Source organism: Lichenostomus cassidix, chromosome 5 (assembly GCF_008360975.1).
Source record: "Lichenostomus cassidix isolate B80296 chromosome 5, HeHo_3.0, whole genome shotgun sequence".
NCBI lineage: Eukaryota > Metazoa > Chordata > Aves > Passeriformes > Meliphagidae > Lichenostomus > Lichenostomus cassidix.
The window spans coordinates 35,439,865-35,455,010 of NC_139486.1; the positions used below are offsets into that span (position 1 = coordinate 35,439,865).

Sequence of the window (15,146 nt, forward strand, 5' to 3'; positions counted from 1 at the left end):
GTGTCCACCTGAGGAGAGAGCACTTGGCGCCCAGATCTCATGTGCCACTCGTGCATTTAAACGAAGACTCCACAAGGAGAGCCACTGGTCCCTGTCATTGCAGCCTTTGGGTTTTCTTCATGACTGTAGCATCAACCTCCAAAATAGAGGCACACACATGCCAAAAAATGGCAGATTCAGTGTCACGAACTGGAGCTGTGGGAATGGGTGGAGAATGCCAGGCAGATGGTCAAAGAAACCACACGATGAGGAAGTCACCAGTAGTGGGTCCAGTGAGCTGCTGGCTCATGGGGTGCTACAAGAAAATAATGAGTTATTTTTCATTGGCTGCACGTGTTTACAAAAGTATGTGATTTAGATAATATGCAAAACTGTTTCTGTTGTAGCACAGCCAGTACACAGGCAATTTCTCTTCTGAAGTAACAAGAGTTTTTGGCTGGATGTTTGGATCAAATGTGTATGGTTACTACACCAGAGGAAAGATATGCACTGTTTTCCTTCAGTGAATATTACATGTTGATAACCACTAACAGGCAGCTATAAAGTGCCCCATCCATTGGTCCCCTGTTTTGGTTGTAGTCAAATAATTTCAAGAAGGAGCCAAATTTCCCAACTGGATATCCATGTAGACAGCAGTGATTGCGAGTTTACCTTTGAAGTATCATCATTTCACAAAACTGAGTCAGCAGGTCCAATTATTGCAAAAATGCAGTATTGGTGAGTTTTCTAACACAAAGAGTGACTGAGGCCCTCTCAGAATTCAAGTGTATTGCTGAAGTACTTTTGTTCTACTAGATTGTACTATATATATATTTGTGGGGGCATATACGTTATTTAATTATTTCTCTTTTATGCAGCTTAGTGATGATGAATGACTGAAGACTGGCACAGTAATTCTCTTCCCTGTTCTCTTTCATGCTGTAATACTAATATATTTTCACTCAATGTTAATTTAAACGATTCACAAAACAGACTGACATCTGTAGGAATAAACTTTTGCTGAACCAAATGTCTTCAGACTGAAAAAATCCTGAATAATGTATATAAGTAATACATATGAGGTAGAAACTTTTAATCTCAGTGCTATATAGAGGAGCCAAGGAATGAGATCAACGAGTCTGGAATCTAAGGGATCTTCCTCTAAGTGGCTGTATTTAGACTGGTAATGTGATAGAGGGAGCAATCGAAGGGTTTAAACATAAAATGTTTAAAATGCATAGTCTAGAAACAATATGACCCCTGTACCCTGAGGTGCTGCCTAACATGTTTGGGATGATTTCTCGTGCTTGCAATACAAGACAATTGGCAGACAGAAAAAGCACCTCTTTTAATTTTAGCCTTAATATTAAAAACCATCTATTACACTCTTCATGGAGTGTGAGTGATTGGCTGGAGCATGAAACTCTGGAGTTTGCTGTGAGGAACTGAAGAAAGTGAACCATGGTCAGTATCTGGAAAGGGATCTCAGCTTCATAACTGTTGGAAAACGCAGTTTTCCAGCAAAACTCATGCTAACTGAGCAGGCCTGAGCAAGGCTTCAGCATGGTCAGGCCTCAGTAAAATCCTGACAAGTTGTTTTGAAGAGCTGACGCCTGAGAACCACAGCTGTGTTTCTGAGCTGTGGGAAGAATGTCAGGAGAAAGATTAGGGAGTCAGAAGTGTTATGAGAAAAGAATAAGGGAGTTAATAGGAGGATCCCTGAATGTGTGAGAACAGACTGCAGGTGTGTGTGTAACTATGAATAGTAACTTCTGTAACAGTATATAAGTCTCTCGTTTGGTGAAATAAAATGGAGCTTACTTTATATCTCATATTGAGACTGCCGTGAGTTCCCTCTCGTCGCAATGTTACATAACTGTAAGGCAGGCAGATAATATAGGCACTTGGGGGGGTAATTCTAAAATCCCATAGCAGGTAGAATAAAGATGGGGAAGCAGCTGCATTTAATGGATGCTTCTGCTACTATTCTTCCTTGATTAAGAAGGATACAGGAGGCTACAGCTGATTTGTATAAGAAGAATAAATGCAAAATGGCCTATCTCTTTGGCTAAAAAAATAGATGAATTTGTGTATGAGCAAAGCCTTTGCAGTATTTCCTGTAAATTAAAATGTGTTACAGGAGTACAACTGAGTTTGGGATTCAGATTTCTTTTTCAAGCTGTGCTGTTGTTGTCTGAGACAAAAGAGACAAAGAAAAGATTCTGAAGATTTTTGTTATGCCCTTTCTCTTTTCCTTGGTTTTCCTAGGTATGCTTTTAAATTATTTTAAATATTAACAGTGGTCAGTATTGCAGTTACTAAATTTGTATTAGTTTGAGGGAGATACGCAGGCTGCTTAGACTAAGCTGTAATTAATAGAAAGTAAAAATGCTGTTTCTGATGAGCACAAGGAATTGCATTCAAACCTGAAGTACCTCTTAAATCTGCTACTGCCATAATATTTACCCTTACACATCATCTTGTAAAGCTAGGTGATAAAACAGGACCTTAGTTCCAGTGCAGTTGTTGGCTGTTCAGTAGCATGTATGACATCAGCCAGATAGTTTTCATCTGTTTTCTACTGAAGAAGTCAGTCTGCTTCAAATGTTTTTCTTACCATTACAGATGGAGAAGATTTTGTCATTCAACCCTCATCTTTTAAACACTTTCTTTAAACACTGGAAATTTTTTTTCCCTTAGCCAATCCAACATTTTTTAAACAGCTCTGCACTTATGTTCGTTTTGTGGTCTGCCTCATAATAATCTGTAAGATCACATTCATTTCATTCATAGTCACTTCTTTCCTCTTCCAACTCTCTGCCATCAGTGGTGTAACTACAGCAATTACTGTCTTGCATGTCATGGTGAGCGAAACTGTACATTTTCAATTGTTTCTTAATGCAGTCTAAACGCTGTCAGTAGGTCGGGGAAACTACCAATTGTAGACCACGGCTAGGCCCAACAGCACAGTGACATCTTTCTGATGACGATACAGCTGCCTAAGAAACTGGTGTTCACTCTTTTTGCTGTATAAATCCTTAGGTTTTTACAGCAGATAGAGCCTTCCAGGAAAGCCAGGTGTATCCTGGGCTGCATCCCAAGCAGCGTGGGCAGCAGGTCGAGGGTGGGGATTCTGTGGCTGCCCTAAAGCCCGTCCCGACCACCGTCGTAGCTCAGCCTGGCCTGAGTGCCTAGCTGGGGCGCGCATGACGGCTGCCAGACAGGTGAGGGGTCGTGCCACCCACAGCCAGATGCTTTCCAGATGCTTTCCAGAGGCTTTCCAAGGCCTTCAGCCGCCCCAGCCCCGAGCGGTAACACTTGACCTCAACATGGCGGAGCTCCGGGCCGGGTCACGGCTCCGCACCGCCCACCCGCAGCAAAGATGGCGGCAGCGCGCATGCCCTTTCTTTCCTCCTGCCCTTCTAGCCTCCCCCGCTCTATGGTCAGCGGTGTAACTGTCTGAGCGCGCGCGGGGGCGCTCCGGCACGACCGCCTCTGTGGTGGCGTGGCGCGGTGCACGCCGGGCCGCTGGCGGAAGGGGCGGGTCACATGACCCCGCGCGGCGCGGCGGCAGCGGCTCGGCGCGGTGTGTTCGCGGCCTAGCGGGGCCTCAGCTGGCCCAGCGCCTCCCCTGCCATCCCCGCCCTGCTCCGCAGCCGAGGGGTGAGAGCCGAGGGGCTGCGGGGGGAAGAGGAACGGAGGGAGGGAGGGAGGGAGGGCGCGCGGCGGCGGCGCCTCGGCCGCCCGCTGGGCGGAGGCACGGCCGGGGCCGCTGGGCCGCGGCGGGCGCTCGCTGGCGAGGTGGCTCGGGCCTGGACGGGGTGTGGAACGGGTAAGCGGCCTCGGGGCGGTGCTCGCGAGGCCCCTGCGCTTCCTGTCCCGCTGGGCCGCGTGGGACGCCATTCCGCCGACCCCGGCGGGAGGGACGGCGGCGGCCCCGCCGGAGGCGTGCGGAGCCCGTGCACGCCCGAGACGAGGACGTGTGCGGAGCTTTGCTGGCTCCCGAAGCTGCTCCCCGGGCCGGGCCGCCTCGGACTGTGGGTGGGATTTCTTCTTTTCCGCATCGGGGAAACTGATCACGCTAGGAAACGCGATTTATTGCGACAGGGAAGTTATTGTCCTTAGTGTGGATTGGCGTTGGTCATCTTAAAACACTTGTTAGCAGGCCGTGCGTAAAAGAATCGAGTGATTCATCCGTGTCAGTAGTCGTTGTGATGTGTACGCTGCATGTTTTTCTCATGATGTCTTTTTCCGTTGTAGAAAAAGACCTTTGTCTGCCTGAAGGATAGGTTTTATTGTTTAAAGATAGGGACTATCTTGAATACAACTAACGTTTTTGCGTTTCTTTAGTAGCTCTTAAACGGCCTTACAGAAAGTGAAATCTCAAAAGTTTTCTATTTTTCAGTTAATTCAGACTAAAATACACATACATGGAATTTTAGTCTTTTTTTGATGTGGGGCAGGAAAGCATTGCTTCAGGTATTGCATCAGCATTTATGGAGATGGTCCAGAGCAACTTAGAAGGAAGAATAGGATGTTTTTTTTACTTTCTCTGTAAAGGAGTGGCATTTTACAGAGTGCTTCACGCTTCCCTGCATCTCTGCCTCTGAGTGCCCATTCATGTAAGTGTTGTAATGCCACAGCCATGATTGTGTTTTGGGAAGAGTCAATAGCCATGTTGGAATGAAGAGTCACTTATTTCACTAACCAGGGCTCTACATGGGTGCAGAAGCACAGAATTAGGAATTAAATAAAGTATCTTGAAGTTCTGATGGCATACTTAACGGAGCTGTAGTTAAAGGGCTTTTGGACTGAGGCTTTCGTTTGGATACACACATTGTTTTTTGTGTTGCTTCATAATAACAGTGTGGAATGCAACAATTCTGCAGCAGTTACTAAACACTTTCTAGATCACCTCTGAAAAACAAGCTAGAGCAAATATTAATATACTTGTTCAGAAATATATATACTTAGGAAATCTAGAATATGTTTTACCTCTCCCCATGTCTGTTGTGTTTAACATTTAAACCTTGCTTAGCTTGCAGGCAATTTTGGAGAAAACTCTAGGGGTCTGAGAAAGGGGTCATTTTCACTAAGGAAACCATTTGGCTTGAAATAAAAGATTTTTCTTTTGGGGGGCTTTTTTTGATGACAAGCAATAATATAAAGAACACCTTTTTTGGGTGACAAACTAGGAGGTTATTTTTGTGATGGAATGGTTTAAATATTGACACATCCTGTAGAGCCTAATGCACCATCCTGTGGTAGTACTGACTTTTACAGATGGGGTTTTTTGTGTATGTTTTCTCCAGTCTGTACAGCTGTTTTGTGCAACTTATTTTAGACTAAGGGTACAGATTTTTTGTAGTGCAGAAGAATTGTTTTGGGAAAATATTGAAAGGAAGTTAAAATCAGATAAAATTTAGTCACACTAGATCTCGTTTCTTTTGCCATCTTAGACCTTGTGTCACAGGAGTGTTCATTGTTTTGCCTGGTGAGATGTTGATGAATGCCCTTCGGGGCCAATTAGTGAATGCCCTTATCACATGCTGTCACTGCTCTTATGACACTTCATGTATGTATTCTTAAAACACATGAAGTTTGTTTGTGCATTAAGACTTGAGGGTTTTTGCAGTCAGTTTTAACTTTGTTTAGTGTAACAGCAGTAAGTATTGTAACTGTTTGCTTCATGGGGAACTTCACTCTTTTGAAAATGGTTTAAGTCGTTTTGCAGGTTTTTAAATAAAATTTCTCATGTGTAAGCAGAGATACTAAGGATATTAATCCTGTGACACTGGTAGAATTATGATGCTGCCCTAAGTAGGTGATAGAATTGTCCATTTAAAATATGTTAGTTACCAGCAATTTTTATTAAACTTACATTATGCTTATGACATATCTCTTCACCCCTTTATTTTAAAAAATGAAGTCAGTAAAACAGAAGGTTAAAAGAATACAATGATTTAAAAAGAAATTACTGCATTAACAGTGCAGCCAGATCAGTACAGTCTCAATCCCCTCTTACTGGGACTTTTAGGAGTCAGAGATGATAAAGAAGAGCAGGGCAGGAATGTCTGGATGATGGTGACCCTTGTTTTGCAGTAGCTGTGAGTTCCCTGTGTTCTCAGACACTTGATTCCAGCCCTCAGGCCAGCTCTCTACATTTGCTTAGTTGTAAATCAGAGCCAGGGTGCTCCTAGTGGACTCCTAGAGCTCCGTCCCAGCAGGGACTGCACCGTGACGGGATTAGCAAATCTCAATGGATTTTGCCAAACCTTAGAACCATATAGTTATCCCTGCACTCTCTCCAAGTTTCCAAAGATTGGTGCAGACGGCTCTGCATGTTGCTTGGTTCCACCAGGACTTAAAATCAGAAGTGCAATGTAGGAAAGCAACTGAGCTCTTCTGGGCCAAAGTTGAACCTGGAATATTATAGCTGTGTTTATGTAGCGCTTGCCTTAGTTAGTAGCTCAGGCTGTTTTTGAGCTCGGTCTGCCTTGAGTAAACTTAGATGTTTTGCCATCCATGACATAATTAATCTGCGGCTTAGAGAAGTGGCCCAAGGCTAATGAAGTTTGCACCTATGTTACTGTGTTAACTTGGATCAAGTGCATGCTCTTGAAGGAAGTCTCAAAGCCATCATCACTTAGGAAATTTATTTCTTCTTGGTTTGCGCTATTCTAGTGGATAAACCGGATTTCTCTTGGATGAAAATGTATTGAAAAAGGCATTCTTACCTACAAACAGACATTCATTTCGGTGAGGTGGACCTCCCCATAACTTGCAGTGTGGACATTAGGGTCTCAACTCTCATTATTTTTGTTTAACAGGCTTGTTCCTATTGTATTGCTTGCTGGCACAGACACAACATAAATTGACTATGCTTTGATTCTGAGACCTGATATAAATCTGTGATTTTGGGGGTTAAAGACGTAATTATTTCAGTATTTTGATTGGCATCCAGTAGGTGACTGCTTTTCTTTCTCCTGTATTTTTGTGACTGCTGTAACATCAGACAGATTACACTCTTGCTTAAGGGGCTGTTTAGTTAAAATGCAGCTGTCAAGAGTGCTGCTTACATTCAGTTTCGCTAGAGGTAATACATCCGTAAGTCAGTTGAAGTTTTAAAACTATGTCAGGACTGTTTAGTTTCTTACTTAGGCATTTGAATAAATTGAGGAAGTTGGAAGATCACCATTTACATCGCTGAGATCACAGTAAATGTATCAGAAAATGATCACTGAACTGTACTGGCAGGGTAGGACAGTCTGCAGAGACATTCAAGATGCTGTTCCTGAGATGTCTGCGAGTGTATTCTGCATAGATCCAGCTTCACATCTCCTAAATTTCCATACCTAACCTTTGGTCTGTAGTTGCTTAGAAATTTGATGCAGAGCCCCTGTGACTGTTGGAAGAGTACATTTCTGGTGTGTTATCTAGCTCCTGACAGAAAAGAGTGTGCTATGCAGTTCCCTTCAGTGTAGCATCTTGGATGGATCTTCCTCTCTTGTCCAGATCTCTCACTTCTCCAGTGAGCAGTTTCAGTCTTGGTATCTGTTGATTCTTGCAGCTTTCATAACGGAAACAGAATTAAACTGTTCTCTCTGCTGGTTTCACATTAGTAGTTACACAAAGTAGTGTAACAAAGGAGTGAGAAAGAGACCAAGGCTTTCCTTAGTTGTAGTTTTGATCTTAAGTGCCACAGGCAGCAGAGTTGCTAGGATTGATCCATGTAAGGATTAAGTCAGGAGCAGGGCAGCTTTCTAGCTACCGTGAAAATAATTGTACAGATATTGGGGAGGGGAGGGGGGCAAGAAGAAGAGCAGAGTGCTTTGAGTGAAATGGATTGTTGAATGTATAACAGTATGTTTCACATCATCTGCCTGGAAGGTTGAAAGACTAATTTTGTTCTCTTCTGCCTTTTTCCTTTTATGCAGTAACAGTAACTTAGTTGACTGCTAAATTTTTGCTTTTTTAATTTAAATTATAAAACAACCACAACCAATTAATTGCTTCTCTTAGCATATGTAACATCCACTGGGTATGGTATGTTTCAGCATCTTTTTATTCAAAGAACTGTTTCACCTTCGTCCCCAGGCTTTTTTTGTTGGCATCTCCAAAATGGTGGCTCAGATAAAGTGCTTTTCAGAGCGAGAGAAGGGATTGCACCTACAGGCAGCCTGGAAAACTACTTCCCCAATTGTTCTTTTATGTTTTACAGACCATGCTGTAACACCTTGGGGACCTCTGATGGTGCAACTGTGTTGTAGCCGGGTTAGAACCGTTTCAGACCCAGTAGCTTATTGTTTGTACCATCTGCCCCAAAACAGCTTTGAATTTTGTTCAGTTGTCTATCAGCTTGTAATATAGATAAGAACTGGGAGCCTTAAAGATCTTAATTTTGTGGTTTTTATCTTGGCTATCTTTTTTTGCGTGTGAAAGTTTCAAGTGGTGATACCAAGGCAGATAAAGGACTTCTGTTGCCTTCCATACCATACCAGTTCCACATTCTAGACGAATGTCAGCTGAAGTGCACATAGTCTGAAGAGACAATAATCAACTTTTTTAAAAATACAATGGCATACGTTTGCTGCTTTTCTTTGCCTATACAGTTTTAGAAATTCGGGAATTACAGAAAGGAAATGCGTTCTTAGGCATATGGATTCTAAGAGGGAGGGGAGGTTTTATGTTTACTATATTGCATAAAAGCTTTCTTGAACTGTTGGAGGAATGTTTGCATTTGCTCTCTTGTTTCTTTTGCTGTCTTAAACCTTGTGTCACAGGAGTGTTCATTGTTTTGCCTGCTAAGATGTTGATAAATGCCCTTTGGGGCCAATTAGTGAATGCCCTTATCATATACCTCTTGTAATTGATGTAATTGTAAATGTGTCCTTGAATGAATTATGTGATGGGGTTGTATGTGTGTGCTTAGACAAGAATAAGGTATTACCAAGTACATTTGGATTTGTCTTTCAACCTGTCTAGATGAATACATATTTATCTCTCATAGTTGTTTCTGGAGTCTGAGAGAATAAAGTGTTCTTATATTATTCTCTTATGGTAATTTTTTGTAGCTTTCAGATGTACCTACTACTATGGTAGAATACTGATACTAGTATTTAAGAGTATCATTACCTTACTTCTAGTGTTTAAGACTGTCATTAATGGCTTGCTCTTGTACAAGTCTGCAAGGCACATCTGTCTCCAGCAAAACTTGTTTTTTGTTCTCTGCGTGTTAAGTGCCATTGTGTTCATACCTTGAAGAAAGCATGTTACAATCTACAGTTCCATTGTATGTATCAGAATTTTTCTTACCATAACTCTGTTTCTCGAGACAGCCTTGCTTCAGTTTTGACTCATAGTTGCCTGTTTGGAAAGCAGTTGCAGTGCAGATCTGACACTGTAGGTTGTAAGGCAGTCTATACGGTGCAATGAGAAATGCAAACATTTGTGCCAACAGCTAAATGGGTTCTTGTCACTTGTGATTCTGCGTCTTTATGATTCATAACCACATGATCTGATGTGTTTGAAGTTCTTCTAGTGCTTCTTCACTGCAGTGTGAATTTACATATATGCTCAGCAGTAATATTATGACCAGTTTTGGTTGTTGTAGAACGGAGGGCCAACCTTCTGTGAAGACTTGACTGTGTAAGGTTGCTGAAGCAATATTGGAAGGAAGAATGCATGCCTTAGTTGTATTTAGGGTGATCTTGAGTGTTTTATGACTGGGTGGTGTCTGTTTCATGGTCAGTAATACGCATGTAATAATAATGATCTGAATAGAAAATGGTGTTAGAAATGGTCTTTACTCTCCATGGGAGCGCATTGACACTCAGCTCGTGGGCTAATGTCCAAGTTGTGCTCTAGGAGATTTGTGGACTGGGAAGTTAAAAATAGATCATAGACCTTCTTTCAAGCTTTTAACTCTCTCTCTGCTGGAATTTGAGGATCTCCCCAATGTCATCTTAAATACAATTCCGTTAATGCTAAGCATTGTGGTGTCCCAGTTCTTCCTGGTGTCTTGTTCTATGGTTGTATTGCGTGTGATCGTTTCTTGTACAACAGAACCACTTGCTTTATTGAAAATGTGTTACAGGATTAGTTTTGCTTTTTTAAAGTGCAAAGATAGCTTTATTTTAAAGAAACTGTATAAACTGTTAAATGCTCTTTATTGGTATGAGGAGTCAGATATAGTTTTGTTTTTAACTACATTCTGAAACTCTTCCATAGAAGTGCTTTTTTTAATTGAGAAAGAAGACTCATCTGTACTACATCTGTAACTTAATCAATAGCTGGAGAAAAAACAGTTAAAAAATAGTTTTAGTTTGTAGTTGAATGTCCATATAAAAATTTAAAATAATTGTGGACACTTACTACTTCACTGCTTTTGTAATTCATGTTTGGGAACTGACTAGTACAAGTTTCCTTTTCTGTCTTTTTTTGACAGATTGCGACTGCAAGAATGTCTTTTCCACCCCATTTGAATCGCCCTCCTATGGGAATCCCAACGCTTCCCCCTGGGATCCCACCTCCACAGTTTCCTGGTTTTCCTCCGCCTGTACCTCCTGGTAAGTTATACTAGTACATGGAAGTGTGGTAGAATTAATTTCCTTATATTATTTTGAATTCCTTTAAAAGCCAGTAACTTTTGTAAATAACGGATCTCAGTAACTCTGATTCATGTACATTGCAGTTGAGTTTCTGATATTCCTACAGATCATGTCGTGTGAACAAGCTCCCTTTGGTCTACCAAAAGGTGTTTATTTTTGACCAGAAATGAAATACTCTACTTTTTCTTGAGCCTTTATTCCAGACTGAAGCTAAGTGGTGATTTTTGTTAGTACTAGGTGTTCCAGGAGCCACTGTTTTGACAGTAAGCCATTGTAATAGCTTTTGGAAGCTCATGGGTACACTGAGTGTGTGTAATGTAAAAATGTAGGAGTAACTTTCAGAGAAGGTCCAACTTGTTACATTTTATGTAACTTTTTATGTCCCACTTTCTTTTATTCTGCTTCTGATATTCCACACATCTTGCAAACTTACAGTTATCTTTGTCATTGCTTCTGATCTTCCCAGAATTATTCCTGCCTTTTTGCTTTGTTTATCTGTAAGATCAGCCTCTGTTTTTTGAATTGAGATTTTAACTTGTTGGTCTAGTACAATTATCTTTCTGTGCATTGCCAGTATACATAATGGTCACTGGACACAGAAGACAATAGAGCAAGTGGGGCAGGGGAATACATCAGAGAATTACCCCTTTAAAATTTGTCACAAGGGCTGCAGAAACTAACTCCTGTCTGAATGGTATTAAACTGTGTTGTGCAGGAGTGTTCTGTAGATAGTACAAGCATTCAAAAAACAGATGGCTTAACTATGAAAAGATTTCTGCATATGCATTTAGTAGGCTAATCTTCACTTGCGTTAATTTTTCTAAACGTTTTTCCTGAGAATCATGAGATGTTAGTTATTTTCTGCTAAGATTTCTTTTAGTTTAGGTAGTATCCTGCCATCAAAAATTTCAGGTTGAATTTTAAAATCATACCTCTTATGTTTCCTAGGCCCATTTTATGTATACTACTCTATAAAACACCAGATACTTAAAGAAAGAGCTTTCTGAAATATATTTTAAAACACCTGATATAATTTTCTGCTCTGAGCATGTTGCTTCTTGGCATGTGTGACAAAGATCCTTTTGTTCTTTTGCTGTGTTTAAATAGTCTTGTTTTAGTAGTAGGAATCTGAATGGTATGTAGAGTGGAGAAATGTGGTATTAGGTGAGAATAAAATTTTTGCCTGCACAAGAGAAACGTGATTTGCTTCCCTGTGCAGACAACATATTTTGACATGTAGAGGATATGGATCTCACTTCTTAATATAAGCACCTCAGTAGAGCTCAAAATGCCACAGAGACTTTATGAAGTCTGCTCTGAACTTAGTCTATCTGTAAGAGGACAATTTTAGTGGCTTGCAGTATTATCTTTAGCTAGCTGTTTAGTCAAAATTTCACATATAGTTACCTGAGCATGTAATTTTTTGAAAAGTTTCAGCTGAGTAGTTTGCTTGCATAATAATGAAGTTAGTAAAGGTTTTTTGGTTTGCTTAAAGATACAGCTGTTAAAAACAAGAAGTTGTAGCACTTCCCAGTATTAATTTGGAAGATTTTATAAGGGGGTATTTCTTATAAATCTCTGAAGATTATTGGATACCACTAAGATGTCAAAAATTCCCATTTTGCATGCCAGAAATGCTGTAGTAAGTCAGACCTGCAGTCCATTTAGGCTGATGCATTGTGTGGGCAGTGGGATTAGAAGAGGGTATTTAGGGAGGGCATCTGTCCCTATCTGCTTTCTAAGTCTGTTACTTCATACACCTGTACTATTAGGGATCTTATATATGTTCTTAATCTTTTCTGGGCCTGTCATTCATGAACATTTTGTTATTTTTTGACTCTGTTGATACTGGCCATCTCCACTGTCACCTCTTGCACCAAATTTGAGAAATTCATTAACTGCTGTGTAAAGTGCTACCTCCTTACATCTGTCTTTACACTCATTGCCTGCTCAGTGTCCCCCTCCTGCCCCACTTCTGATGTGGGACTCTGCCAAGTTGTGTTTTGTGGTTTTGTACACCTCAGCCATGTTCCATACCGTGCAAACCTCCACACTTGAAGAGTCTCTGAGTGTACAGTCTTTCCTAGTAACGTACCTGCTTCACCAGTGAAGTCATGTAGTTGCTGTAGTCTGAGGCTGGGTTGTCTTGGCTTGCAGAGACCGCGTCTGTAGGCTGTAGTCAAAAGTGTAGGTGCACTAGGCTTTTGTGTAGCAGCTGAATGGTTCCTGTGGTCAGTATGTTTCCTGATGATGCTCAGTATTTCAGTGGATTTTTGCTTCTGCTGAACATTGGGCAGATAGTTTCATAGAATTATCAGTGATAACACAAGTATGTTTACTGAGTTGCTACTTTGAAAGCCATTGTGATAATAATAATAATAATTACAGGGCTGCACAGCCAGTGTCTTGTTGGGGAGTAGTTGCTGCAGTCTGTGAGATGCCATGGTGTACTAAAACTGAGAACATCGGAGAGCAATACCTTTTTGATTGTCTGAATGGTTTGGAGGGACAAGAGGTAGTGTGACCTTAATATGAAGGGGCTGAGGAAGAGGATTGAGTGCTGGAGAAAATAAAAAATAAATAAAGCAAAACCAGAATGAATGAGGAAAAAGCTGGAGAGGATGTCTGAGGAGAGAAGTGTTTTAGGGCTAAACACTAGAGAGAGTGGGGGAACAAGTCCAGGAACAGTAGCTTGCAGAAGTTTGTTTAGGCTTTTATGAACGCAGCAGTAAGAGAGATGGAGAAGGGCAGGATCAGAAGGGAAGGATTGAGAGGAAAAACGATGGAACTTTTTGTAGAATAAAAACAAAAAAAAGGAGCTGTAGGATCCCTATGAGGAACATGAGAATGATGTCATTGTTCTCGAGTCTCAATGTGTCTACTGGCCAACAAGTAGTTTTGATGAAATCCATTCACTTAATATATTTAATGTCTAGCAGCTGGCATGGAAAGATAAAGCGCCTTTCTTAGGATCAAATACTGGCTCATAATGGTACTTAAAACTGCCAGTGAATTTGGTCGTGTAAAAGAGGTATCACGTGGATTAATAGGATTAAATATTAATTTAAATTATTATTATTTATTATGAGTTAATGATTATTATTGAAATTAAATGTAATTTTAAAGTAGGTGTGGGAGTCTGCAAGTCAAGTATTCAGCAGCTTCTTGATAGAGGTTTTTTATGCTGCCTTTATTAAGCTATTCCTTAAACGGAATGAAGCCTGGTGCCATTCTCTAGAGGACCTCATCCCTAAGCCATATGCAGAAACAATTGTGCTGTGGGAATTGTGTAAGTTGGAAACGAGATCATCTGTAGGGCATCAGCTGCCTTTGCTCTTAGGAATTCCCTGCCTCATTCATCATACCACTGTCTTCTAGAAATGGCTTGAATATGCTCTGAAAATAGATTTGTTTGAGACAAAGTTGAAATGGTAATTTGAGAAAGTGGCCAGGATGCCTCTGGTATGTTAGTTTACTTAGGCTTTGTTTGAATGCTTAAGGAGTTACTGGTAATCAGTACTGTGAAATTCTTATGTGACCAAAAATTGCTATCTAGTTTGAAAATCATGTCTACAAAAATTTCATTTATATTCATCAGTTTTCAACAGGGCAGACTAATATTAATGTGTTGTCTTTCTCAGGGACCCCTATGATTCCTGTACCAATGGGCATTATGGCTCCTGCTCCAACTGTAAGTATTACAGTAGGGATGAGCTCATAGCAAAATAAAATAGAGAGTAAAACCTACTGGATGCCAACAGCTTTTTTTGTTTCACTCTGTTCCATCAGAATTTTACTATGAAAGAAAACGCCTCATTTCAAATGCAACTGTAATGCAAATGTTATGTCAATTTCTGGCTTAGATAAAGTTTGAAGTAATGTCTGGAGCTGTCAGCAGCAGAGGTGAAGTGATTATTGTTCTTGCAAGAAGATGTACTTCTCTCGAATACAGTGGTTTAGGCTTTATCTTTGGATCATGTGTGCTCTTCCTGTGCAGTACAATTAGATCAGGGAGATTCCAGATCTCTTGCTCTGGAGTTTGTAGCTCTGACATAGTACCCTGAAGGCATCACCTCATCCAGGTTTATAAAGCTGTCGTGCAGCACTGCTGGGTTGTCCAAAAACATGTACTTTGACAATCTTGACAGCAAGTTATTTACAGATAAACTTGCTGTCCCAGTGTTGCAGGAAAAGGAATTATTGCATGTAATACTCATCTGTGGAAGAACAAATGAAAGATTTCTTTGTCTATCTTACTAATTTCTTGCTCAGAGGAGGTATATGATTTTGGGGTGGAAAGAAGTGTGCTTTAAAATATAAAGGTTTCTTCTTGGCTTCAAGGTGAATTACCATTTGTGTAATAGTTTTTTGAGAGCTTGTGTTATCTCCTACAGGTGGATGTGTTCATGGTAACCTGTATGTTTGTAAGACAAAGATACTGAAGCAAATTTATTATTCAGTTTTGCGATTTGAATAGTTTTTGTTTAGTGACACTTCTAGAAAGGTGTTTTGAGAGAGAGACTCTGCATAAGGACTGTTAAATCTCAGGTGAAAGGA

At 40.8% G+C, this 15,146-nt stretch overlaps 2 protein-coding genes across 4 annotated transcripts in view; one reads left to right on the forward strand and one right to left on the reverse strand.

Moving 5' to 3' along the window:
• Positions 1 to 143: 143 nt before the first annotated feature.
• Positions 144 to 6,322, reverse strand: LOC146436332 (uncharacterized). Its single transcript, XM_085063792.1, has 3 exons — positions 6,255 to 6,322; positions 3,351 to 4,060; positions 144 to 295 (listed from the first exon to the last, which is right to left on the reverse strand). Exons 1-3 carry the CDS (start codon positions 6,320 to 6,322, stop codon positions 255 to 257), a joined length of 819 nt encoding a protein of 272 aa, XP_084919918.1. The 3' UTR covers positions 144 to 254.
• The window catches only part of RBM25 (RNA binding motif protein 25), a 33,407-nt gene continuing 21,777 nt past the window's right edge, over positions 3,517 to 15,146 (forward strand). For 2 of the 3 annotated variants that reach the window (XM_085062238.1, XM_085062240.1), the window contains exons 1-3: positions 3,517 to 3,642; positions 10,427 to 10,547; positions 14,231 to 14,280. In XM_085062238.1, the coding sequence (XP_084918364.1) occupies positions 10,442 to 10,547; positions 14,231 to 14,280 (156 nt within the window). In that variant the 5' untranslated portion in view covers positions 3,517 to 3,642; positions 10,427 to 10,441. Of the gene's footprint in view, positions 3,643 to 4,475; positions 4,602 to 10,426; positions 10,548 to 14,230; positions 14,281 to 15,146 lie in introns of those variants that run through there. The other variant, XM_085062239.1, reaches the window with a different exon arrangement.

Coding starts and splice junctions, on each gene's coding strand:
- LOC146436332 (XM_085063792.1), bottom strand. CDS start 6,322: ATGCAGAGCCGTCTGCACCAATCTTTGGAAACTTGGAGAGAGTGCAGG. Junction 4,061..6,254: donor GATAACTATATGGTTCTAAG/GTTTGGCAAAAT, acceptor CGCGTTTCCTAG/CGTGATCAGTTTCCCCGATG. Junction 296..3,350: donor TGCCGCCATCTTTGCTGCGG/GTGGGCGGTGCG, acceptor ATTTTCTTGTAG/CACCCCATGAGCCAGCAGCT.